General features: G+C 33.4%; 1 protein-coding gene across 2 annotated transcripts; it reads left to right on the top strand.

The window, feature by feature from the left end:
• The first annotated feature begins 87 nt into the window (after positions 1–87).
• Positions 88–27,082, top strand: LOC117124141 (proton myo-inositol cotransporter-like). 2 transcript variants are annotated; one of them, XM_033270288.1, is made up of 11 exons: positions 88–612; positions 2,116–2,275; positions 6,534–6,742; positions 7,711–7,822; positions 10,682–10,845; positions 17,666–17,768; positions 17,931–18,139; positions 19,471–19,623; positions 20,258–20,458; positions 21,176–21,246; positions 23,823–27,082. In XM_033270288.1, the coding sequence occupies exons 1-10, from the start codon at positions 204–206 to the stop codon at positions 21,238–21,240; spliced, it is 1,785 nt and encodes a 594-aa protein (XP_033126179.1). In that variant the 5' UTR covers positions 88–203; the 3' UTR covers positions 21,241–21,246; positions 23,823–27,082. The 2 variants fall into 2 exon arrangements, with proteins under 2 accessions (XP_033126179.1, XP_033126178.1); XM_033270287.1 differs by lacking the exon at positions 21,176–21,246.
• Positions 27,083–27,155: the final 73 nt, after the last annotated feature.

Raw genomic sequence — 27,155 nt, 5'->3', positions numbered from 1 at the left:
TTTGAGGTACTGATTTATTACAAGCTTACGGATAAGAGTCGCACGTACTTATGTGAGTTGTGATCGTAATATATTGAAATCATTTTGTCACGAGAGGTGGTGCTGTGTTGTGTTGACTTTTGTGGAGGTTTCTTTTAATTTTTTTAACGTTATTAGTTAAATGTGCTGCAATTATATGTAGATAGTTTCTACAACTTTCAAGAATGTCCGATTTGGGAAGGTTCAGCAGTCGGGAACGTTTAATAAACGCAAATGCCAGGTCTATCAAGATTAGGCCGCCCTACAACAGGCTGTACGTGGCCGTGTTGGCATGTGTTGCGGGACTCGGAGGCTTCCTCTTCGGGTATGATACTGGAGTTGTGTCTGGTGCAATGATTCTCCTGAAAGATGACTTCGAATTAAGCATTTTGTGGCAGGAACTTATCGTTAGCGTGACAATTGGGGCTGCAGCTATTTCTGCGCTTATTGGTGGAGTACTGAACGACCGTTTTGGCAGACGCCCTGTAATCATTACATCAAGCATAGTTTTCTCTTGCGGATCTTTAGTGCTGGGTTTTGCACAGGACAAGCAAACATTGCTGATTGGTAGAATTATCGTTGGAGTAGGGATAGGTATTGTAATGTTGTATTTTTATTGGGGATACAGTTCATTTCTTTTAATATTTGTCTTTGTTGGGATGTGTACCTTTTAATTCCATTACATTATTTTTTTCCCAAAATTTATTGGCCTCACACCATCCTTGAAGTTAACCCCGAGATAGTCGGAGGAGGACGGGAAAAAAAATAAAAATAAAAATTTGTTTTCGTATTTAACCAATGGTTTTGCCAAAAACGTCCAGATGGAGGAGAAAATAAAAGTAAGATTTTATTGGTGACTATAAAACTGTAGTAATGGGATGTTTAAGCTTTAAATTTATATTAGAAAGAAATATTATATGTCTTATTTTTGGAGATGTCAAGGCAGTGGCGGGCGTAATAAAAATAAAGAAAAACTTTTTATTTTATTTCAGAAATTTTCATTTTTTCATGGTGCAGGGTGCGCTAATTGGCCAAACATAAAATTGTTTTTTTATTTTAAATCGTCATTATTGGCAGTGGGGTTCACTAAAGTATAAAAAAAAGTCTCGCTTCTTCTTCTTGTGTCTTGTCCTCCGTGGGCGTTGACTTTACTCCAGGTCTGTCGGTCTGCTGCAGTCCTGAATTCATCTATAGTAGTCTTTTTTTTATTTATTTTAATTTGGCATTCACTTTGGATTGAATGTTATTGCACAAGAGTTACTGTAACATTATGGCATCAATTGTGCAATACAGTATATTGTCACCGTTTTCAAGAAGAGACACAAACTTCAATTTAGACAAAAACAACATTTTGAGAAAAACACGTTTGAAGTGGACTACTTCAAAAATTTCACAACCAAGATATCAAAATTTTGAATATTTTTTACTTTAATTAACCTGTTAATTAGCGTGAAAAGTTTGCATCTGTTTGTGAAAACGAAGAATTTATAAGGCATAGGTTGTTTACACGTACAGCAGATTTCGTGTTTCTTTGAAAACGCAAATCTCGCGCTCCGTTGTCAGACACAAACTTTGTTTCAACCTATGTTTTACCATTGTAGTCAAGGGTGATTATAGGCCTACAAACTAGGTTTATCCTTTTAAAACCATAAATGTTTTAATACTAAGTAAGTGTAATTCCACATTTGAGGCATGTGTATAGGCCTTTTCCATGTTATACTGCAAGTAGGCTACTGCTGTGCCTGGGAATTTAATCTTTTTCCTCTAGCCCTACCCCATTTCCTCTAGCCCTACCCCAGCCAGGCCTCATCTACCCGATCACAACGATAGCAATGCTGTACGTGAGCCTTCTGATAACTAACTGAAAGTTTGTGTCTCGTCGTGAAAATCCATTTTTGTTTGTGCGCAATAGTGAGCTAATTAGTGTAGCAATTGAAAAGGTAAAGTTTGATGTACATAATCAAAATGTCAAAAAAAAATAAAAAGTATGATTTTTTGAGGTTGTGTCTCTTGTGTCCCGCAAAATGACCGCAATACCTAATGTCCTTAGAATCTGTCAAATTATATTATATTAATTTTTTATTGCTTAAATTGAAGGTCTCGCATCAATGACAGTGCCAATGTACATAGCAGAGGCATCCCCAAGTCACGTTAGAGGGCGCCTTGTGACCGTCAACAATTTGTTTATCACTGGCGGTCAATTAGTTGCCAGTATTGTAGATGGACTTTTCTCTGAAAATGCTGATAATGGTTGGAGGTAAAATTTTGAACTTTTATGTTTGTGTTCATAAGTTGACAATGTTGTCAATTCTGCAATTCACATTCTGTATCAATTAACAGAATAATCCATAAAGCCACACATGGCTTAATTTTGCATTTAGATGTTTAAGTGTAACTGTATAATACAATATACAATACAATATTTTTTTGTTTTTCAAAATTAAACAGATCATACAAAAAACAGTTAACAGCACATGACTAAGGCCACATAGAAAAAAAAAGTTATGATGGCGGGCGTTTTTTTTTTCTTAATCGGAACAATAAAAAATTGCTTTTTTTTATTGATGAGGGAGGGACTGTTTTTATTTGGCAAGAATATTGTAAATATTGTATAAAAATTGGTTTAATTTTATTCCCAGTCACGAAATTGCATCGTTTTTTTAAGCTGTTGAAATAAATAATGCGGCAAATTTTTTTTTTTTTTTTAATCCTGCATCAATATTTCCGAATTTTTAACGCTGGCAGGAGTAATAATCTAACTATTTTTTTATGTGCCTAAAGATGCAACTTTACGGCTCGTTTGTACTCATGCAAATAGCTTAACTGCTTAATATTAGACGGAAGTTTATTCCAGTCTTTAAAATGGTGTTGTACTTGAAGTTCAACCTGTTGTAACTGGAGTTACATTATCATTATCATTTGATGATTCTTATGCAAACTTTTTAACTGTGTCCCAGCATCTTCAGACCAAATCATAACAACCAATCAAATTTAAAGCCAGGTGCCAGAGTGAAAAGCTTGTACAATCTGATTTATCTAAGACACAAAAACCATATTTGACGAAAAACTCAGGAGTGGTTAATGAGATACAGATGTAAATATAAATATTTAAAAATCTATCTCATTATTACTGTTTCAGAGTTTTTCATCAAATATACTTTTTGTGTGATAAAAAAATCAGTTGTTTGTACTAGATCAGGGCTGAAAACTGAATTATGCTGAAAATGCCTAAAATACAGGTTTTCTGGAGACGCTATTATTCCACTAACTCCAAAAAGTAGGCTATTTTCCTTGCTACACGACATCTTCTTCTCGTGTCGATCGTGAACTATGAATTTTTTCTCGGACTAATGATTTTGGCTAAAGACAGATTCAATTGGCTAAAAATAATTATTACACCAATGTCATCTTGCTGGTTTTATTGATTTTGCTTTTTTTGTAAAATTATATGTTGGACCGTAAAAAAAATAGGACCAGTATAACTTTGGAAGAACCAGTATAATTTTTTCCTTACTGGCCCTGCTGGCTACTATGGTTTAGAGTTTAATTTTCAGCCCAGAGATATCCAAAATTTGTGTTCCTCCGGAGCCTGACTTTAATCTTTAGTGGACCTTTCAATCAAATTTAAAATCAAGATTAATATCAAAACATGTTATTAATTGACAGGGTTGCCCACAAACACTGACTATGTTTCTTTTTGAATGAATAGAAGTACTATTTTTATTGGATGTAAGCTTCGGTGGCTGCTGTGTCGTTAAATCTGACTGTCCATTCTGTTATTTTGTTGCTTGCTTCCATTCAGTTTATTGTTTATTTTGTCGGAGCAGTATTGTTCATGTAAATCTTTCTTAATAATATATGAATGATACTTTAATATTGATTCAATTTAATGACAATCATAACCTCTTGATATAATTCACTTACCAACAATTAGATATAATTTTTGTCCATTTCACCACCTGGTTTTAGGAATACAATAATATACTGCTGGCTATGTGCTCGCACAACATGCTTTGCCTGCATTTAAAATTGCAGCCTACTTATGTAAACTTGTAATGGAGCAAGAGCATTGATTGTAATCACCGAGGCAGAGCCCCTTCTTCATACTTATTCAATTCAATTTGTTATTCATCCTACTTGGGGTTTATTTAAACACATGACTGAACATTCATAAAAGCGATACTGATAGAATACACTGAAATATATGTTGCCTGCTTTGAAACAGCAGGTCCACTACATTAACACTTGACATATCACTGTTTTCAGCCCTGCATTTCTTTGCCCAATATTTTTCTCTATTTTCATTGATAACAAATCTAGTGTCCAATACCAGAGACAGTTTCTTAAATTTAATTCAGAAATATGGCCATAAATTTTAAAATTTTATCCGAATAACCATGGGGTTCTGGCATTAAAAATATACAAAAAAAAAGTCTGTAAAAAAAAAAAGTCTGTAAAAAAAAAAGATTCTAAAAATGTACTGTATGCTTGAAATAAGGTTGTAAATTTCTTGGGTTTATTTATTTATTTATTGTTTTTTTCTAGTTGGCTTTTTGAAGTATCATGCCAAGAAATTAGTGGTCTTTCAGGAGACAAGGCATCTGTTTCTTTGCTTTCCTTTTTGAATCAACCATTGTCTTTTTCATTTCTTTGTGCTTTATGTGTCCATGAGCACGGGACTTCATTGTTTTTGAGGAAAAAAATTGAAATAAAAAACAAGATCTAATGTCCCTGCAGCTTTTCTCTTAGAATCTAATGCCCTTCATTCTATGAAGTTTTTTTTTAATGGAGTCATCTATACATTACTACATAATCCAATCTTATTATTTTGTCTTTCAATGATTTTTCTTATTAAAGAGTAGACCTACAAATAAATGTACATTTGAAGATTTGAAAAGATGCACAATTCTCCAAATTTCACAACCACTTCAGGTCTTTAATAAATTTACAGTACAGTAAATCATATAATACAGTACTGAATGTAATTGTGTGTGTAACATAGGGCAGCTATGAATTCCAAGAGGTTCTAGGCATTAGGTCTCTTTTTCCACACTCTATGGATTTCTGGGCTTGTTACTATGTCCATATGTTATCCTTGTTCCGTCAAGCAATCATATCGGAAAATTTTCCGTCCTTGTAATTCATTACCTACTTCATTTTACTGTATACACTTTCTATGCAAGGATTTCCCCTCAGAGGTGTAATAAAATTGTAAATCATTTCAGAAGCCTTTGGCAACTATGCATACTTTATCATTAACTGCTGTCTGAGACCTAAATAACTTAACGAGAATTATTATCTATGTTCAGACCATATGCTTGCTGTACTGTAATTTTGGACAGATAACATTTCCAGACATACTGATGATCTCTGAGCATTATGTCCACACAAAACGCTGTAGTGACTCATTTGATGACACTCATTGGACACACATGTTCTATGTATTGCAGACCTTTTAAATTTTTGTATATTAACAGACATGCCAACCACTCCAATTTCGGCGGAGTTACTCCGTTTATTTAAGCAAAACTCCGCACTCCGATTTGGGGTCGAAAATCTCCGCTTTTTACGCATTTTGGCCAGCTGAAATAAATCGCGCATTCCCGAATAAAAAATGATAATCCTATGATTTAGATTCGAACAAGACCACTTAATTTCGTCCTGAAAACAGCGCTCTGAACTGTAGGCCCTATACACAATAGTAATTCGCGTTCTATGGTCTACTGTTTTCGAAAAAAGTCCCAATTTCATTGACACCAAATCGCTGTCATAGTTTCACTCTGAACTGTATATGAAAAATTAATTCGCGTTCCACGGTCTACTGATTTTAGGACGCGAAATATCACAATTTTTGTGTCACCTGTGGATAAGCCGCACCTATTTTTAAGCTCCAAACCGTTCCCATAATGTTAAGTTTCTAATTATTTTTAAACATTGACATTATTTACAATCCGATGACATTGGTACCATGTCTTAGGAATATTCCTCTCACATTGCCAAAACTCCGCTCAGAAGTTTTTGAGACTCCTCTTATTGGCCTTGTAGGGTTGGCATGTCTGTATTAATTAAGGGGTTTAAATAACTACTTCTAACATTCTCCAAATCTAAAAAAAAAATCTACAATAATTAATGTGGGTGTACATTGCAAAATGTATGCTAAAAAAATATTGGTTACTGTAAAGCTACACTAAGAATAATAATTTAGTTTATAGCATTGCTTTCATAAAGCAATTTATTTTTTATTCTAGAATTGCAAAATAACGATAGGGTATTATGGTACCAGCTTACATTGATCATCATCATTCACCATCAACATTATTAGCATCATCATCAAAGTTAAAATTTTCATCATCATAATAATCATTATCGATTACATCATCATCATTCACCATCAATATTATCAGCATCATCATCAAAGTTAAAATTTTCATTTTTTGTGTTGAATCAAGTACTGTATGTACTGTAGATGATATTTTTTGATCATCATTATCATAATTATTTTAATACCTTGACAGGTACATGCTAGGCCTAGCTGCAGTGCCAGCAATACTACAATTGATAGGGTTCCTGTTTTTACACGAGAGCCCACGGTGGCTTGTTATACACGGCCAGTACCAAGACGCTAAAGGGGTTCTAGGCAAAATTTATGGTGAGAATAATTATGGCGATGAGTTTGAAAGTATACGCACCAGTGTGGAGGAGATAAAAAAGGCAGAACATGGTGGTAAGTTTCTATAGTATGATCATCAATTATCGTAATCACTGTTACAATCACCACCAGCATCACCGTCATCATTATTATCATCATGATCATCTTCATCTCCCAGGGTTCAGTTGGTAAACTAAAATCTTCTACACATCTGGCTCATGCGCACTTTAAATAGCCCATTTCATTTTTCGGAATAGTATGGGTTATTATCCCGGTGCTATGGTTTATTTCAGCCCCTGTCATTGTGGAATGATATGAACATGAATCTACTACAGTATACGTGCCTCTTTATGGTGACTAGGTAGGCATGGACCACGGCCATGCCCATGCAAAATTCAGCACAATGACGCTTCGAGTTATGGGTTATATCCCTTTACCTATACTAGTTCACTTCACTACAGTTTTCATTAATACTGTATATACACATTATACAGTGGAATCCTCACTCCATGAGTGCATTGCTAATAATAGTACATTTCTTATAGTGTACTGCTATAAAATGTTAAAACATTGCACATGAGTGCTAATTTTCTATATGTACTATTATAAAACTGTTAATAAAATTGCACATGTCTGTATGGCATGGCTTATATTCTGATCATGATACCCCATCCATCATAAATTATATGTAAATTATTGGAATAAAATGTGTTGAATACAGCCTTTATATATACTAACAAACTTTATTAAAAATATAGACACTTTTGTTCATGTGTAGACTTCCTCACTTTGACCTTGTAAATTATACTGTACTTCCTTAAATTTGAATTCCTACAGAAAAATTTTAAAGAAAACCACCCTTCCCACTTTCTACCCCTTCCTCCCCCTCCCCCTTCACAAAAAAAAATATTGTCTTCAGATTCCTCTTTGACTTGTCAGTAAATTTCTTATTTCTGGTGCATGTCAATGTGTCTGTGCACAATACAGTACTGATTTGATAAACACATGTAAAATGTACTTGTGTGTGTATTGTTTATTTTTAGGCAAAAAACACTTGCTAAAGAACATATTTAAAGATCCAAGAGTTAGACAAGCATTAATTGTTGGCTGTGGCTTACAGATGTTTCAGCAGCTTGCCGGCATAAACACTGTCATGTAAGTAACATTTGAAATGATATTTTTATTAATTTGTTGTTTATAAATCATTATAATTTTGTTTTTGTTTGCCATATTGAAATGAAATATATCTTGTTGAATAGATGTCTTTAATTAAATCAATCTTATGGTCAACCCACTGCCCATTCAGTTAATAATAATATAATTTTTAACCAGTTAATTCTTATTAAACATTTTTTATTATATCATCTAGTGATATTTTTGTTATCAGGTTTGTACAAATCCTTATAATCCATTTTTAAGAAAAAAATATTTAATTCTATTTATAATTAACATAACTCTATAATCCATCAACATTTTCCAAAGCTGGAACTATAGAGAATCATTTTATCAGGTTTTCTATTATCTAATCCATTTTCTAATATTTGATTTTTAAAGAAAAAATATTCAATTCTAGTAGAAAAATGTTATGTATGATCCATCAAAATTTTCTAAAGCTAGAGTAGATTTGAGAACTATTCTGTAATAATTGTAATAAATTTAGAAATAAATAAATAAAATCACATACAGACATTTACTAAGGTTGTTGCACATCAGGATCATTTGTTATTTGAAAGATGTTTGAGCGTAAATCCAATTGTCCATATATTGAATAGTAGCCTACTTATAAAGCCTTAGATATTACCCACTAATCCCTTAGCAAAGGCATTCAATCACTAGTTATTGGCTTTGTCAGTTTAAAGATCACCAGGATCAGTGAACAATTGCAAGGATTAGCTAATTAACAGCGAATAACGATGAGCTCTCCGCACAAGTCTCATTATGTATGCATGTGTTGCGACCTGCTCCTTGAGTCTAGCGCAATCATCATGCTTGTATTTCAATTTTATTCTGCATTGCATTTTCATGTAAAGGCACTGATTTATTCTGTACTGTGGTTCAGAATAAATCCCAAAATTATATCAATACAAGATTAGTAAAAATATTATATTTTTAATTAACAAACATGAACACATTTTTTTTAATTGTTGCTATAATGTTCAGCGAACCCACCGACTGCAAATATTGATGATTTCGAATAAAAATAAAATTTTATTTTTGGCCAATTAGCACACCCAACGCCACAAAAAAGTGGAAATTTCATAAAAAAATAAAAGGTTTTTGCTACCTTGAAATCTCCAAAGATAAGATGTTATTTCTTCTTTAATTATATAAATTTGAAGCATTAAATTCTATTTTACATTCACCAATAAAATTTTAGTTTTATTTTCTCCTCCATCTGGATGATTTTGGCAAAACTATTTGCTAAAATAACAAAACAAAAATTTATTTTTATTTTTATTCCGCTCTCCGATAATAAGTCTTGTCTTACAATAAACAATTTTTTAAATCTGTTTCATACATTGTGTGTTGGTCATGTTGACCTATTCGTATACGAATAAAACAAAAAGATAAAATATATAAAAAACTTAATGGCATATCACAATGACAAAATAAATGAGGTAACAATAAGGTCAGACAGAAGTTCATTTTGAAAACATTTATCGTCATCATCGACAATGCTGGTGGTCTCTCGACATTTATTGCATATTTAAGCATGATTTCTTGCAACTTAAAGTCATCCTATTGGTCGGATCCTAGAGTACCAGACCCTTTGTCTAATTATGTGACAGTTTTCATCAGACAATTACTATACAGTAAGCTGTTAAAATACATTAATTTTATTATTGCATTCTAATAATTTTGAATAAAAGATGTAGTGTGTGTGCACTAGTGATTCAGAACATTTCTCTGGTGCGTTTACTCTGTATATTCCTATAGGCATTATCCTTGTCCACTTAACAATATAATAAGCAGCATATATGTTTACATCATATATTCAATAAAATTGCTAATACCAAGACCTTACTTTTGTTCTATAATAAGTTAGTACTTTGAGATCAGTCTTATTCGTTTTAGATGAGGAAAATATTCCTCATTGGTTTAAACAAAATCTACAGTATGGTGAGTAAGAGTTAAGAGAACTAAAATTACCTGATATCGATTGTAGAGTGTCAAATGTTTTTACATGTTAATGGAAGATTTTTTATTGCGTCAGAAGGAAATGAAAAATGACCTAAAAAGGAATTGTGGGAAATTAAGCATGAAATTTTAGCTGATAAAAGCAAACATTATCTGGCATTGATAATAAGGTTACGCCCAGTCTGTTTCGTCTCAGTAATAAATTTCAGTCTTCTATTACCATATGTTGTGGAGTTCACTGAATATGCTTATAAGATTTAGAGTACATTACAGTGTGGAAAAAAATAGGAGATTTTGTAAAGATAATTTTTAGAGGCTTTGTTTTTGATTAGTAATATTTATAGGCATTTTAAGACTAGAATGATTTATGATGGTGGTAATGGTGGTGGTTGTAGAATGGTTGTGGTTGTGATGGTGGTGGTGGTGGTGGTGGCTGTGGTAAAGATGATGATTATGATGATAGTGGTTGTGGTGGTAGTCATGGTGATGATGAGTGTCTGTGATGGTGATAATGTTTTTGTGTTTATTCAAAATTCCAAATTGCATTAGAAATTGTGAGATGATTAAAAATCAGATCTAAAATCTGTCAAATGAAATTTTAAGGAAGATTGAAAATGTTAAGTCTCATTGATTGTTGAAAGTATTTTATGTATTTACAGTACAGTATTGTTTATGAAGATAACGTTCCAGAAAACTCCTTGCTTCAGTCTGAGTAATTATGATGCTTTTAATAAGTAGTTTCCAATTTCAACGAGCACAAAATTATGCAATGTATTATGTAAAAATATACACATTGCTTGGTTAAGAGACTTAAAATAAATAAATATATAATATATATAATATTTATTTAATATGATTTAAATGTTTAACTAATAGGTATTATAGTGCAACCATTATACACATGGCAGGAATCCAAGCAACCTCTCTTGTTATCTGGTTAGCAGCGGCAGTCGCATCCGTCAACTTTATATTCACTGTGTTTGGTCTCTTGCTTGTTGATCGACTTGGTAGGAGAAAGCTTTCTATCATAAGTATGGCAGGTAAGTGAAAATAACTAAATACGCATTTTAAATGAGAAGAACATAACTTAGAACATAATTTATTTATTTCATTCTTAATGCACAAGTTACACATAAAATGAAATAATTTATTATTTAATTCTTAATGCATGAGGCCTAATACCAATAAGGAACATAATCACTTTAACATTGGCAATCCGTTTCACAAGAAAAAACATACACAAGTTGTTCTAGATAAAGTCTACCACACAATTCTGTAAATCATTTATATGAATTCAACTGTATTTTGTAAGTCTACCTTAATTGTACTTTTTAACTGAGTATTTGTATTGTGTGGAGAAACAAGAAAAAACACAAAGTTAGTCTTGCATGAGCTTTACGGGAGTGAAGTTGTGTTTGGTTGTGAGAAAAAAATCTAGGATTAAAAGGCAAGCAGGCTATAGCTGTTTTCCAATTGATAGAAAATTTCACCACTGAAAGTTGAATACTTATTTTATCTTCAATTCTTACAGAGGTCATCAACTTTTCACATTTATTTGCCACGTTTTGTGATATTTATACATATTCCTCATTAAAAAGCCAAATCAGAATAATTTCTGCATTAACACTTTCAAGGGAAGTTATGAATAATTACAGCCTTATTTATTGCATTTCTTTCAAAACTACAATTGGTCAGTCTCACGGGGAAAGTCATGTACGATTGCACGATTAGCCGAAGGAGTTTTTTACGCGTTATACCTCCCACATGTAAACATGTTAGCACACCCACGGATATCTTTATTGTATCAGCATCTGCCGATCTTGTTGTCTTAATTCTCTATAGTCCTTGGAATGCATATGATTTGTTTTTTTTAATGATCTATTATAAACAATGTGAAAGTTTACAATATCAAAAATTCTAATGTCTTGAGATGTATGATTATTATGTGTGAATGACTTTAGATTTGTGATGTATAATTCAAGGTCTGTCCATATACTCATGTTATTTTGTGGCAAATGTCTTTGATTTGACCATATATGGACATGATGTTGTCCAGTCAGACAGGTATATTTCACAGTAAACTTGAGATAATAAATGTATTAGCCAATTTGCAGTAGGAATATTTGGCACAAACTAAAGGAAGTTGGTGTTCTATTCACCCATCCTACTTAATGCCCTGCTTACTAAGTATACTCCATCTCGCCGTCTCCGTTTATCTTCTCAAAATCTCCTCTCTGTTCCCAAATATTCTACCAAAACCTATGGTCAATGCTCATTCTCCTTTGCTTCTGCTTTTCTTTAGAACCAGCTTCCTATTAATATAACTACTTCCTCTAATCTCTGCAACTTTAAATTGCAAATTAAGACCATTTTGTTCTCCGAGGATATCACACTTGCATAGTGCGCCTTTGATCATTTTTGGAATTGGTGCCATATAAATTCCAGATATTATTATTATTATTATTATTATTATTATTATTATTATTATTATTATTATTATTATTATTATTATTATTATTCAGACTTCAAATGAAAATTAAAAATGCATTGTATCAAAAAATATAAACCCTGAAATTGTTCCTATCTAAACTTCGAAAAGGATAATAAGAAGCAAATATAACTTGAGATACAGTATACAGTACTACAGTAGTGCTATACAGTGCTATGACACACTGGTACTGCTGTCTCTTATACACATCTAGATGTGTATAAGAGACAGATGCTGGTGGTCTCTCGACATTTATTGCATATTTAAGCATGATTTCTTGCAACTTAAAGTCATCCTATTGGTCGGATCCTAGAGTACCAGACCCTTTGTCTAATTATGTGACAGTTTTCATCAGACAATTACTATACAGTAAGCTGTTAAAATACATTAATTTTATTATTGCATTCTAATAATTTTGAATAAAAGATGTAGTGTGTGTGCAGTATACAGTACTACAGTAGTACTATACAGTGCTATGACACACTGGTACTGTAAATATGTACAGTAGTGTAGCATACAAGATTAGCATGGAGATGGGGAGGAACAAAATTGAGGAGATCTAGCTGAGAAATTAGGAATATGAGGTGCTTTATTTCTTCAGTATTATTCAGCGGGAAGGTGACAGGTGGGGTGGGGATGGAGAAAAGGAAATTTCCATAGATACGCAAATATCCTGTAGTATGTTATATGTGTGAGCTTATTTGTACTGTAGGATGTTATTTCCTATATTCAATAATAAACATACTGTACAGTAAGACACAGTACTACTGTATATTTTATTTTTAGTTCATTAATTCCCTTTAACCTCATGAGACTATAGATCATTTTTTAAAAACTTTTTTCATGTAGTAATGTTTGCCTTATATTTCTTTAAATATACATCTATTAAAAAAATGAATCTTTAAGCTTTGACGTCATAATTCCTGTTTGTAGCAGATTCAGTTTAATCCATCTACTCTAGAAATCTAGATTTTATTACTCAATATAAAAATAAAACAATTAAATATATTGAAAAAACTGAATTTATGGTGAGTACTCCAAAGCAATTGTGTGTTTTTCATTTTATATTAGAGCACAGCTGCACAATTCTCATGAAATCTAAAGAAATTTCAAAATTTATGTTTGCATAATTACTTGATTATCTCAATTAAAAAATTTCAAAATGTATGTTTGCATAATTACTTGATTATCTCAATTAAAAAAAAAAGCTTGAAAGTAATTACAAATTTAAATGTAATAATAAATTATAGGATTCGTAGCAGTTTTGATTCGGGTTCTTAACGTTGAGGGTGGAAGATCGAATCTCTGGGTAAGAAACTGACCTATAGATGTGGGTACCTGGTAGGTTCAAACATCAATAGGCTGACCATTGCTGCAATTTTATAGTGTTTGTTCCAATTACAGTTAAATGTGATAACTTCAGTGTCATTATACTGTAATGTAGTTTCCCAACCTCGAGGTCGGGGTTTTAATCCCTCGCTTGCCATTGGGCAATTTGAAATAATACTTGAAAATCATGGGGATGGCAAGACATCTTTTGGTCCATGGGGAGGGAGAATGGAGAAATAAAAACTTCCTTGGACACTTCCAATTTGATATATTTTAAGTTGCAAAACTTGGCTGAATGTTGTTAAAGCATAACGTATCCTGCTCAGAAACTATCATCCATAACACCTATCCAATATTTCAAATATATTTTTGTTTAATTTAAAAATACTTTATTCACCAGCAGAAAAATATTTCATCTGTGTTGAAAAAAAATTGTGTTGTGACCCTTAGAAACTCAGTAGCTTGTGACCCAGAATATTAATAGGAATTTGATACATAAACAAGATTTGAATGACAATCATTGAATGCTGCTAAATCAGAAAAATATATAAAGTAAAAGAGTTGGGTAATATTAGTAGTAGTAAAGTAAACTTTATTCTATAATAAAACAAACAAAATGTACATTTCTGATTCAAGAATAATGGAAAAGGAAACTCAAATAAAGCAAAGCTTTGTAAAGGAATTAATACATAGAATTAAAATTTAGAAAACACAATAATTATCTTACAAAAATAACAATAATAAAGCTAAACAAGTAATAAATAAATAAAAGCAAGTCTGTTTACATCCCACACAGAACAAATATTAGTTAATTTGGCCCCGCTTACACTGCAGAAAATCCCATTGTAAATTACACAGAATATAAATAAATAAGAATATTAAATAATAAAAGTTGAAGTGGAATGCATGCATTATGTACAGTAGTTTAATATTCAATCAAATATATTTTGCGGCTGATCCTGTGATAGCCTTGTATACTTTTGAAATTCTCTTTTTGAATCATTTTTTAAGCTATTACGTTGCGCATTATTTATTACAGCCATATTTCTTGTGATAATAAATGTCGTATCATATTTGATTTATAGTTTTATTCACTGGATAATATACTGATTTTCAAAGCAATACGTAATTGGTACATGAGCAAAAAAATATCTATGAACAACGGTTTATTAGTATTTTAAGGAGGACAGTGTGCGCTGATAATTGCGTGTTGATAATTTGAATGATAGTGACAGCAGCATTCTATACTACTCATACCGTGAGTGCATTTTGTGAAGTAGTTACATACTGATTTTCTTTAGTCAGCATCTCGAGTTGATTGGCTATTTAGCAGTTTACTCAAATCTTTTTCCACAGTTGCTGTAAACTTATGAAGAAATATGTGATCAAACATCATGATTTAAGTATTATTTTCGTGGGGTTCATATGTTACTTAGTTCTGATACCACATTATAGAGGGCAGTTGTATCAGTGGTTGAGTTTTTGACGTTGAGGCTGCTGGGGCGGCTGCAGAAGCAGTTTGGCACAGTGTGAAAGGTTTCGTTTCCCAACCTTGAGGTTGGGGTTTCAATCCCTCGATCTGCATTTCGCTTGTGTCCTTGAGCAAGGCACTTTATCTGCATTGCTTCTCTCATCCAGGAATATAAATGGGTACCTGGTGGGGTTACTTGCTAGAACGCTGACTAAAGTAGCAACACTTAGGCATGTGAATCCAATGACCAGGGACAGAAGCGCTTTGTATCTGCAGAGAAAGGTACCATATAAATATCCAAATATGAATATGAATGAATAGGGGGTGCGTGAGAGTCCACACTACCTTAGGCCCACCATGGTTGAGGCTGAGGTGTGAAAATGTTGAGAATATGGACCTCTACGTGCCTGGAAATTGCACTCTCTTACCTTAAAAATCTTAACGGTAATTCATATCAACATTATCATACAACAATTATATTTCTTAATACAGTTTAGGGGATGGAGAGGTGGGATCGCACAGTCTACATCCCCACTGCATCCGCCCCAGGGTTGAGATTTTGAATCCCATGTGCATTTTGCTTGTCCTTAGGTAATGCACTCCACATGTGGGTGCCTGTAGTAAGAATAATATAATGCTATGACAACCTCAAATTTTTGCTACCTCAAATGAATGCCTAAGACCCCCCTGACCCAAAAGTGGGTCTTTAATTGGAGGGAGAATTGTAATGCCATTTATCTTTGAACTTTACGAGAATGTGTGGCAAAATGCTGAATAGGAATGTGGCAAGTAACAGGGTCTATTCTGTGGCAATGGGGCCCACAAAGTAACGCCAAAATAAGTAGCTCATACTACCTGCTTCTTTTACCACCACTCGCCACTTTTTAAGTGCTGTCCTCCTAGAAGCTGTGCATCAAATATTGAGCACATGTGGAGCACATAATGATGATTCAATATATACTTAATTATGTGAAGAGTAAGTTAACCAAATTTGACATTATAGAGTGTATAGCACAATGTTGTTAATGGACAAGTAGTTGGAATAAGTTGTGATTGTAACTGAAAATTTCTAATCCATAAATATTCAATGAAATCAGCCACTTTCCGTCCATCTGCCCAAACACGCAGTGTTTAATCATGTTTGCGTTCTATTAGCTTTGCTTGAGAAAGGACTTTAGTAGATCTTCTAATCAATATTGCATGGCAACTCTACACCATGCCAAAACCTGTTCATATTTACAATCTGTGGGTTTTCTTTGAAAAGTGGACAGTTCATTTGAGCAGACATCGTAATTATTCTTATTCCATTTTCATCCTTCTGTGCTTGTTAAAATAAAAATCCTGAACTGTATGTGGCACAGCTGTATGGACAGGTTCTAATTGAAAGACGAGTTTGAGTTTAATGTTAAACACTTGTTAAACACCATTTCAACACCAATGCATTGCATGCATTTTGTTTGTCAGCTATAAGAAAAAAAGCTGCCAGTATATGAAGTCAGAATATGTAAGGAATTGGCAGGTGTACAAATGATACAATGGAAGGCGTTTGAAAGATGAAGTGATTATATTTTGGTGTCAATACGTGAACCATTCAAAGCAAAACGTCGCAGATCAGATATCTTAAAAACTAATCAACTCATCTAAATGCAACTTTTGTGTAAGTGTAACATTTTTGAACTAGATTGTGGTTGGTGGTTGGAAAGTGACAATGATGATGTAGTTTTATATAGCGCCATATCCATCTAACATAAGATGCTCAGGGCACTTGATATGTGGACTAGGAACTCGATTAATGACTTTCTTCGCCCCTAAGGGTCCCTTCGTGTCTGTGCTACCCGGTAACCCGGTACCAGCAACTCTCGTCGTCCACCACGACAAGAAAGTAGGAACATGTTTTTGAGGAATTATTTTATAGAAAGAGATTTGCGAGTTATTTGAAGAGGAGTGGAGGGGCGAGGGGTAGGATGGTAGTAGTGGTGGTTGAAAATTAGGAACATATTTTGGGAAATTTATTTTATAGAAAGGAATTTGCGGTGGGCGGAGATATGCTGTCTACTGAGTGCTCTTGTTATTATTATATTTGTATGCAATATGACTGTACTGTATTACTGAATAAATTCCAGTCAGTACAAATAGGAGAGGAGTTATCAAGAATTATCTCCAGAATTGCTCAAGAAACTATGCCTGTTTCTACTGAACAATGATGAAGCACTTTTCTCTTTTTGTAATTGGTTGGGAATCAAATTTCAAAAAAAAAAAATATAAAAAAAATCTGTATCAACTTTCATGTAGCAATGGTGCTTGGAATGACATCATTACTATGAACATTGGGTTTGTTACTCGGACAAAGATTATGATTATAATAGTGCCATGAAACAATAAAAATAATTAACCTCTTTAATATTTAAAATGTATATTGTACTTATGTCAAGAAACGATCTGAATCTGAACCTAATAATATATTTCAAAAATACAAATAAGTATTATTGGTTAACAGTAATCTATGAGAAGATGTTACATAGTGTTTTTAAAACTGTATATAATTCATACAGTGTTTTATTATCTATTACAGGGGTTGTTTTTGCTCATCTATTCCTTGGTGCCAGTTTCCAGTTAGCTTCAATGGATTCACCACCTGTAGACATTATTAATAACAATACAATATGCCACTATAGGTTAGAACCATTTTTGTTTTATTTTCTTCTTGTAATTATTTTGTTGTCGTTAATAATTTTTTTTTTTTTCTTTTATATTTTTCTATTCTTGTTTTTTTATTTTAGTAGTGTAGAAATTAGAATAATGCAAATTTGGAAGGTATTAATATTTTTTCTTACTAGCACATGTGATGGATGTATACTTAATTCACAATGTGGATTCTGTTATGAAGAACTCAACAACACAATTTTTGATGGAGCCTGTATTTTAGGTACTCAGAAGCAAAACCTTAGCAGTTGTGATTCAGATTGGGCCTTTGATTACTGCCCATCAGCTTTTGCTTTTCTGGCAGTTGTTGGCATGGTTCTTTACCTGATGTTCTTTGCTCCAGGTATGTACTACAGTAATAGCTGTAAAACTTGTTGTAGTGCTGAAGACTCGCATGTAATATTTTGGAAGATTCCACATCTCACAAAACATTCTGAGGGCTCCTACACCTTCTACAATCTGAGTTTCACATCCTATATTTCACATTAAAGACTTCTATATCTTGTCCAACATGCAGTGGTGCAGGGTGGGCATCAGTCCACCTGTTGGACAGGCCTGGACCGACGAACGGCTAGGTCGTCGGACCAAAAATGTAAAAAAAAATGTAAAAAAAAATATGCCTATCCAAATAACGCTATTTTGATTGCCAGTCCCTAATATTGTGATGTAAAAGCACATTTAGGACCAAATTAAGCCATAAAAACTCCCCCGAAGCCTAACAGAGAATTTTTATTCCGGGCCGTCGACCGAGGCTTCATCGTCGCCTTGGTTCGTGCCCCTCTGGTGGACATGTCAGACCCCTTGTCAGCTAATTTCTGGCGCCACCGCTGCCAACATGGTCACAGCTTTGATATTTTAGACAATTTTTTGGGTTCCAGTCCCTAAACTTTGTCTTAATCAGTGAAAATGCTTAAAAATAAATCAATTTTGGCACCAATGGCATTCCATATTACTGATTTGCATGGCGGTCCATAGTATATTTTTCTGGGACTCCATTTAAATACCTTTTAACAATATTACAAATTTCTCTCCAAAATTTGCTAATATTAGGAAAAATAAATAAATTAGAGACTTGTGGCAAGTCATAATGGTTTTCTAGAGGCTCCTACATCTCAAATAATTTGCTGACGTTTACACATCTCGCACAACATTTAGAAGATCCACCACCACAACTCACAATTTACATAATGTCCACGACTTGCACACAAATTGCTGAAGAATCTATGTCTTGTACAAAATGCTGAAGATGTCCATGTCTTGTACAAAATACTGAAGATGTCCATGTCTTGTACAAAATACTGAAGATGTCCATGTCTTGTACAAAATACTGAAGATGTCCATGTCTTGTACAAATTGCTAAAGATATCGACAACTTGCACACTTTGTCTTCATTCATCTACCTTTACAATGCCAGATTAACTTGGACTTCAATGTCCTACCATTTACTACACCATTCTTGCCCATAAGTTAACATGCTGTATATTTTTTAATGAAAGATTAACAAGTACAGTAAATTAATCCACATTTAACCAGGAATTTTAACCTAAATTATTCTCATTGTTAGATAAGCATAGTTCTTTCATTCAATAATTCATGTTTCTTCAATTTTCATTAGATTCACTGCTTTTTATATTTTCATAATTAATATGCTTTACTGAATTTTTTAAAATTCAGGAATGGGAACAATGCCGTGGACGGTCAATTCTGAGATCTACCCACAGTGGGCGCGCAGTACTTGTAACTCGTTCTCTACATTCACCAATTGGATGTTTAATCTTCTCATATCAATGACATTCCTCAGTCTTACACAAGCTATTACTAGACAAGGTATGTTCACAAATTTCTGCTGTATAATGATAATGTGGGAATTATACTATGCCCTTTAAGATGAGCATATACAGTGGCGGATCGAGGTATTCTTGTAACCGTGTTATTGTCGATGATACAATTTTAATTATAGAGGTGAATGTTGATTTAATTCTTTACACTATTATCCCAGCACTGAGTATAACCTTCTTCTTATCGAGTCACTACGTAGCTAGTGTGCATGATCTAGCTTACGTAGTGTGGTAGAAGGATTCGCAGGTTGGATGGGTACCTGACATGGGCCGCGTCGTGAGCGCTCCTTTTTTGTGGCCGGACAGGGGACTAGAGATGGACCAGTACACCGGGGTAACCCCCTACTCTTCTCGAATGATGTGCTGGGTTCTTTAAAGTGCACACGAGCCAATTGTGTACACTGGGCCTACGGTTTAGAGTCCTTATCCGAGAAGACTTGTTCCACCAACGGAACCATAGGCGAGCGTGCCGTTCGAACCAGTGCCGATATTATGGCTGTAAGTCACAGTTCCCCTGTCTTAACCACTCGACCAATCGTAACACCTAGGAAAGGTGAAATGTTTATAGATTTACAGTAAAACAAAAACAGTAAAGTTTTTTACTCATCTAAATCTCATTCCAGGAACCTTCTATTTATATGCTGGAATTTCCACACTTGGGTTAATATTCATCATTACGTTACTCCCTGAAACCAAAGGTAAACGTCTCGAGGACATCCAGCAATTATTTGATCATCCATGCGTGTTATGCGCCTCAGAAGATGACACACCTGATGTCCGCTATGTTCGAGTTACACCACACAGGGACGCAGATGGATCAGATGGTAGGTCTTAATCCAATTAATCCTCTATAGGTTTAAACATTAATCCAATTAATCCACTGTAGGTTTAAACATTAATCCAATTAATGCAATATAGGTTTAAACATTAATCTAATTAATCATATAGGTTAAGTAATTTCCAATTATGAATAAATTTATCCTTCTTGTATGATAGTTTACTTAATGAATTTTTTAGTATTTTTTATCATGTGTTATATGCTAATATATTTTGTTGATCAGTTTTCTATATTTGTGTACCATGTTTCTGGATTCTATTCTATAATTTATCCTATTATTTATATTTTCTTAATAATTTGAATCTAATAATTTTCTTTTAATTTATTCCAGATTTATTTGTGATTCTCAATTTCTATTATTTGATATATGCAAGCTACTAATATTTATTTTTCTTTAATTAAAAGAATAAAGTCAAAATTAAAAAAATAACGGTTTGCCAGAGTGGCTTGCCCCTATTTATGGAAATGGAAAACCCAATAACTTGGTAAAAATTATTATTGGTAAAAGCATGACAAAAGTTATATTGGTATAATGGATAAAAATCAAACGCAGTTACATTTTCTTTAAAGCTCTCATTGAAACAATTAGGCATTATACTTTGAAATATCTTTTGCATGAAGTACTTGTAAGATTAAGTCTCCTAATCTTGATCTAATCCTTTCCTTCTCACCTTACATTCTACGCTCGATCATGTCATGACAGATGATGGTAGGATTAGTGTGGTTAAGCACAGACCGTATAGCAGTCAGTACGGTACCTTACATTAAGGCTAGGTATGGTGTACACACTAAGAAATGCATGCTATCCACTCCGAGTCTATCTTGTGTCATTGCTGTATTTGCCTAAGAATTGTTAGCATGTACTTAGTAGGTAGCAGTGGGTACTTCTGGAAGGTATTGGTATTTTTTCTTTTAAGTATTCTGATTTTAAGCTTATTCAACAAGATGTTACCATTATCATTGCTTCTTCAGGTGATGTGCATAAATTACATGTTTATTTTGACTTAATAATTAAAATATATGTACATAATGTTGGTTTTGTTTATCACGTTTTAAAGACTTAATGCATCGGGGTACTTCTGGCGGTGAAATGGGGTGAAACTATCCCCTAATCTTTTCCAAAGAGTGTACTGTGTTTGTTAACATGCTCATTGGTTATAAGTTCACATGGAATGGCTTAAACATCTTTTCTGAAAGACATTGCACTATATTATTCAGTACTTGCATTTCAAACCTTCCAGCTTAATAAAAAGGTGAGCAGAGATGAATTTAACCCTCGACCCCTTCGACCAAATTGTCAGAAAAGATCCCTAGTACACATAATGGCTATCACTAGTTTAGCCAAACTTGAGTCACATAAATTAATTATTTCATGGGACGTATGCAAAATATTACACAGAAGACTTGAACACAGAGATAATAGGGTGCATTTAATTTGTACGATGATGCGACGTTAGAATGGAATCACTCATGCGTGGCCGTCCTACACTCTCTGCATACATAGATTTGGCCAAATTGCATCCTAGAATCCATGCGACGAGGTGACCCTAACGTTCTCGCATGCGCAGATGAATTTTAGTGACATCATACGCTCTACGTCTTACCTTAGTCGTCCAGCCGAAAGCCCTATGTTGGTACTGAGATACTGGTGTTACTACCAATTTTAAATTTTAAATTTCATTTTTATTTATAAAGTGATGAGCTATGTATAGGTAAGATAATGCTCTTTGCATCACCTGAAGAAACCAAGGTAGTGGTAAATAGACTGAGGAATACCATCCTTCATTACTACTGTACTATTCCAATTGTTTTTATAATCTTTATTAGAAAAAATTATTTTAGCTGTGAATTTATATTTAGTGTTGAACCATGTTACAAAATGAACTGATTATGTAAACCAATATTTAAAAAAATCAAATGATGACCAAAGGTGTAAAACTTTCTCATATATCTCCAAACTGCTTACATTTTTTACACAGCCTAAATTTTTCTCCATTTAAAAATATATATTTCTATTTCAACATTAAACTTGTTCTTAAATTTTCATATTGTTTGTTAGTTTCTATATTTTTTTATTATGGCATTTTTATCTTTATTTTTGTTTTATCTGTTGTATTTGAGGATTATTTTTTTTTTTTTTTTTTTTAAATTTTACCTATAAGCTTTTAAATTTATTTTTTCAAATAAGTCATACTTTTTTTGTTTAAAAAAAAAAAATTGAAAATGCTTGGTTTTATGTTTTGAATATTATTTTTTGCAAAAAATGAAAGATTTTCTCTGTAAAACAAACAGAAATCGCTTTAAAAAGCAATGTATGTTCTGTTTGTTTTCTTGTTCATCATTGGTTGAAATACAAATGTTTTGTTTTATGTGTTAGATGTAAATGTACTTGCCTTATCAGGCCTGATTTGAAGGGGTGGGGGTGGGGGATTATTAGAATACCACATTTTAAAGGTATGATATTGCTTGTTTTGTTTGTCATGTGATCTACCCCTTGTCTTTATTCGCCAATAGTGCATGATGATACTATTAGTTATCATGTGTGTCCCTACATGGATGAAAAGGAAGTTTTCACACATTTAATATCATATTATATACAATAATGAAAAGCCAGTTCATGTCATCGTGCCTGTTACTGAAATTTTAAAAATAGGCGTATCAATACATACTATGACTATTTTCTTTTATTCAAGTATTGTATACAATAATAATATATTAGTGTAAACTTTACTGTAGTAGTGAAGCAGATTGCCCAGCGTTAATTATAACCAGTGTCAGTGGCGGATCCAGAAATTCATAATATAGGTGGCCAGGGAGGGACTTTCACAGGTAGAGGGTTCACCCAACTCAGGCTTACTATGGTTGGAGCTGAGGAAAGAGTTTTTATGATTGTGGCACTACTAGGTGGCGGGAAATGGCACTCACAGACTTCAAATACAATTTTTGTCTTTACTCAAATATTTTTTTATTTTTAAAAATATGGGGTGGGGGCAAGGCTGGCTGCACACCCTCCCCTTTCCCCCTGAATCCGCCACTGAGTGTAATAGTCATCAAATTGAAGATACCGTGATATTTGCCTTTCACTCCCATCTACTCCCAAAGAGACTTAATTCATAATATAACATTCCATCATGTAATTGGTGAGCGAATGATGTTCTATAAACAAAAAGTCTTTTTTGAGGCTTAGGTAGTAGAGTTGGTGAATATGAAGCCAAGCACCTTATCCACCAAGCTACAAATACATAATAACTTATTAATGTTTCTTTTTATTATAAAATATCAGCTTTAATTTTGTTTGAAAATAGCATTTTAACAATTCATACTTTGCAACTTCCTCATAATTTTTTCAGAGGTTCGACAACATTTGCTACAAGAAGATAATGAGGATGAAGAAGAGAATGACGAATTTGACACCAGGTATCCTGTGGCCACCTGACTAGAATAGATTGACAGACTTATGCCATTGTCGGTTATTGTAGCAGATAATATGCAGGTCTATTATTTGGGAGTGCATACCCCATAACTCACCGATTTTTATCAATGTAAAATGATTTTTAATAATATACTGCATAAAATTTGATAGTGTATGGGTTTGCGTTGGGATGTTTGTTTAAAAGTGATGAGATGCCTTAAAAAGTACACTCAGTTTATTATCAAATCCTGCGAATGAAAACATTGTCAATCAGAAAGACACTGACATACATCATATTTTGATAATTGTCATAAAAGTACAAACCTAATGTGGGTGGTGGGTGAGGTAGCAGTGTTGTATGCTTTTATGCATAGGATCTCAAAAATCTCATACTATGATCTCAAAATTAAAAGCACTATTTTCTTGTGTAGTCTTTCAGGAGAGAAACAGAAAAGCATTAACTTTGTATTGTCTTCAAAATTATGAAAATATAAAGGCTCTAAATGAATTTATGGGCCAATTTGAGTACTAATAGTTATTTCATATTAATGATTGCTGAATTTGTCATGAGTAGTGCAGATATAGCTCATGGTTAGGATGCTTGCCTTCCAATCCCAGGTCCTGGGTTCAGTTCCTGTGCAGCACAGACAACAGTCAGTTATATTCATATAGCAGCTAGACACATGGGTTTTTCGGTATCCCAGCATACTTGGTCAGCCCAAGATTATGATCACTGAAGTTAAGGAAAAGGTAGGAGAATAACTTGCATTGTCATTGTGGAGAGTTGCTTATGGGCATGGTCTGTAGCTTAATTTTCACATCATTGCACAGTGACAGGGGCTGAAATGAACCATTGTATTGGGGTAATCCCCCACTCATTTGAAAGATGCAGAGGGTCATGAGCCCGATGTATACACTGGACCTATGATTTTAAGTCCTTATCCAAGAAGACTTGATTCTACCAACTGAACCCTGGACGAGGAGCGGCTCAAATCTGTGCCGGTGTTAACTTGGAAACTGAAATCACAACACACAAGCAGTGGTGGCACTAGTGGAAATTCTTCAAACCCCGTTCTGACAGGTTTTCACCCTGAATATATCTCTTACAGCCACCACAGCTCCCAAGTTGTCATTGTATCTAATAATTACTGATTTGTTTTACATAGAGTTAATTGCAACATAGAGTTTAGATCGCAATAATTAGGTGTAACTGTTTAATGTTTAGTGTATACATATATTTTTAAAAGTAGGTTTGCTGCATAGCATAGTAAACACAATATAAAAAATTGTTTTTATTTTTGTATATTATAATATTATATGTACTATTGGTTTAGAGCAGAGCTGTATCTTGATGGTTAATATGCTTGCCTTGCAATCCTAGGGTCCTGGGTTCAAATCCACTCCCTAAGCCTCATAATGTGACATTGTATATGTAAAGCATCTTGTGTGTTTGTCTTGTGTTAGAAATTTCCACTTAGACAATATTCAGTTTGCTAATTTTGCAATCTTTGGCCTATTGTGCCTAAATAATTAAATATATGATATATATGTACTAAGCTCAGAGAAGAAAAATACTGATGAAATGACATTTTCTTAACCCACTAAAAACAGGTCTGGAGTTAAATTGATAGACTATACATTGTGTTTTTGGTATGGAAAATGCCAAAGGTCATGAGACCGGGAAAGGCGGAATACCAAATGCTTGTCCATTGGTGGCTCCAGAGGTTTGCCAACAAGGGGTCTAATTAATCCTTCATGAGGGTTTAAACCAAAATTAACATTCAAAAGAAATGGTGATAAGCAATCTGTCTTATGTGATTGAAAAAAAATCAATAAAACTTAGGGTCTCCATGGTTACATTGATATTCTTTAAAGTTTATGTGATGAAAAAGATTAAAGTTGTGGTTTCTATGGTTACAATGATGATTTATAAAGATCAAGATATAAAGAGATATAATTGGATATTTAATCTCAATATAAAAATGGATTGTGCTAATGACGTATTTGAACTCGGAGCTATAAATGGCATCATTTTGTGTTCAATGGTGAATAATATGAGAATCCACAGTAGTAATATTTGCCGTATAATATTTTTGTATACACAATTTGCATAGCAGAAAAAAACTATTGATCCTAAATTTTCTCACTATTGCCAGACGCATTAAGGGGAGACTTTTTTTTAAACCTTGAGGAGGGCGGGAAAAAAAAAATAAATTTAGTTTTTTGTTATTTAGCAAATTGTTTTTCCAAAAACATCCAGATGAGGGAGAAAATACAATTTTATTGGTGAATATAAACAGTGTAGTAATGGGATGGTTAAATGCTTTAAATGTATGTAATTAGGAAGAAATACACATCTTATTTTTGGGGATTTCAGCAGCGGGCGTAATAAAAAAAACTTTTTTTTTCTGAAATTTCCATTTTTTTGTGGCGGTGGGTGCATTAATTGGCCGAAAATAAAATTTATTTTATTTGAAATCATTATTATTGGCATTCGACGAGTTCACAAAATAAGGTATTAAAAAAGTCTTGTCTAAGGAATAAACAAACTCCAGTCTTACAAATAGAAAGTAATAGCTGATAATTGATATGTTTCAATCTGCGCCACACAGTACTCCTAAGTTATTTTTTCATTACCAGTGGCGGATCCAGGAATACAAAATAGAGGGGTCCAGGGGGGGGACTTCGACAGATGGAGGGGGTCTATACCACCTCAGCCTGACCACGTTTGGGGCTAGTAAGAAAATTTACGATTGTCGCCTCTAGATGGCTAGAAATGGCACTTGAAATTGAAATGACTTGAATGACTTGAAATTTGAATGTAATTTTCTTTTTTCTCCAATTTTTAAACATTTTGGCAAAATTTAGGGGGCCCTCCCCCCAACACCTTAAATCTGCCACTGATTACTCTACTATACATTGCTTTTTTTTTTTTTTCAGATCTCAGGATAATTTAATACATTTTAATACAAAAACAGGGATTAATGCAAGCATACCATTTTACGTTAAAATGTAAAGATAGTGATTTAACTACTTTGTGGATGCACAGTACTTATGAGATTATGTGCAATTAGAAAATATCTCAATAGTTTTAATGAAAATTCTATTATAATATTCAGTTTCAATAAACATAGTCCTATATGGTCTGTTCATAAAACATAGTAAAAAATACCTCAATAATTCATTCAAAACGTTAAGGAGCCAACCAATTAACGTTCGTGTACGAAACTATGCCTACTCAGCCTGTCTCTTATACACATCTAGATGTGTA

The sequence above is a fragment of the Anneissia japonica genome, unplaced genomic scaffold, assembly GCF_011630105.1.
Source record: "Anneissia japonica isolate Jap-2015-1 unplaced genomic scaffold, ASM1163010v1 scaffold3019_len273136_cov204, whole genome shotgun sequence".
Lineage (NCBI taxonomy): Eukaryota > Metazoa > Echinodermata > Crinoidea > Comatulida > Comatulidae > Anneissia > Anneissia japonica.
The sequence above is the reverse complement of the archived record's forward strand: the minus strand, read 5'-3'. Positions and strand labels throughout refer to the sequence as shown.

Bases quoted from the DNA above. Each gene is read 5' to 3' on its own strand.
- LOC117124141 (XM_033270287.1), top strand. From the start codon at position 204: ATGTCCGATTTGGGAAGGTTCAGCAGTCGGGAACGTTTAATAAACGCA. The intron at 2,276-6,533 runs GTAAAATTTTGA...ATACCTTGACAG, and splicing joins AATGCTGATAATGGTTGGAG to GTACATGCTAGGCCTAGCTG. The intron at 18,140-19,470 runs GTATGTACTACA...TTTAAAATTCAG, and splicing joins CCTGATGTTCTTTGCTCCAG to GAATGGGAACAATGCCGTGG.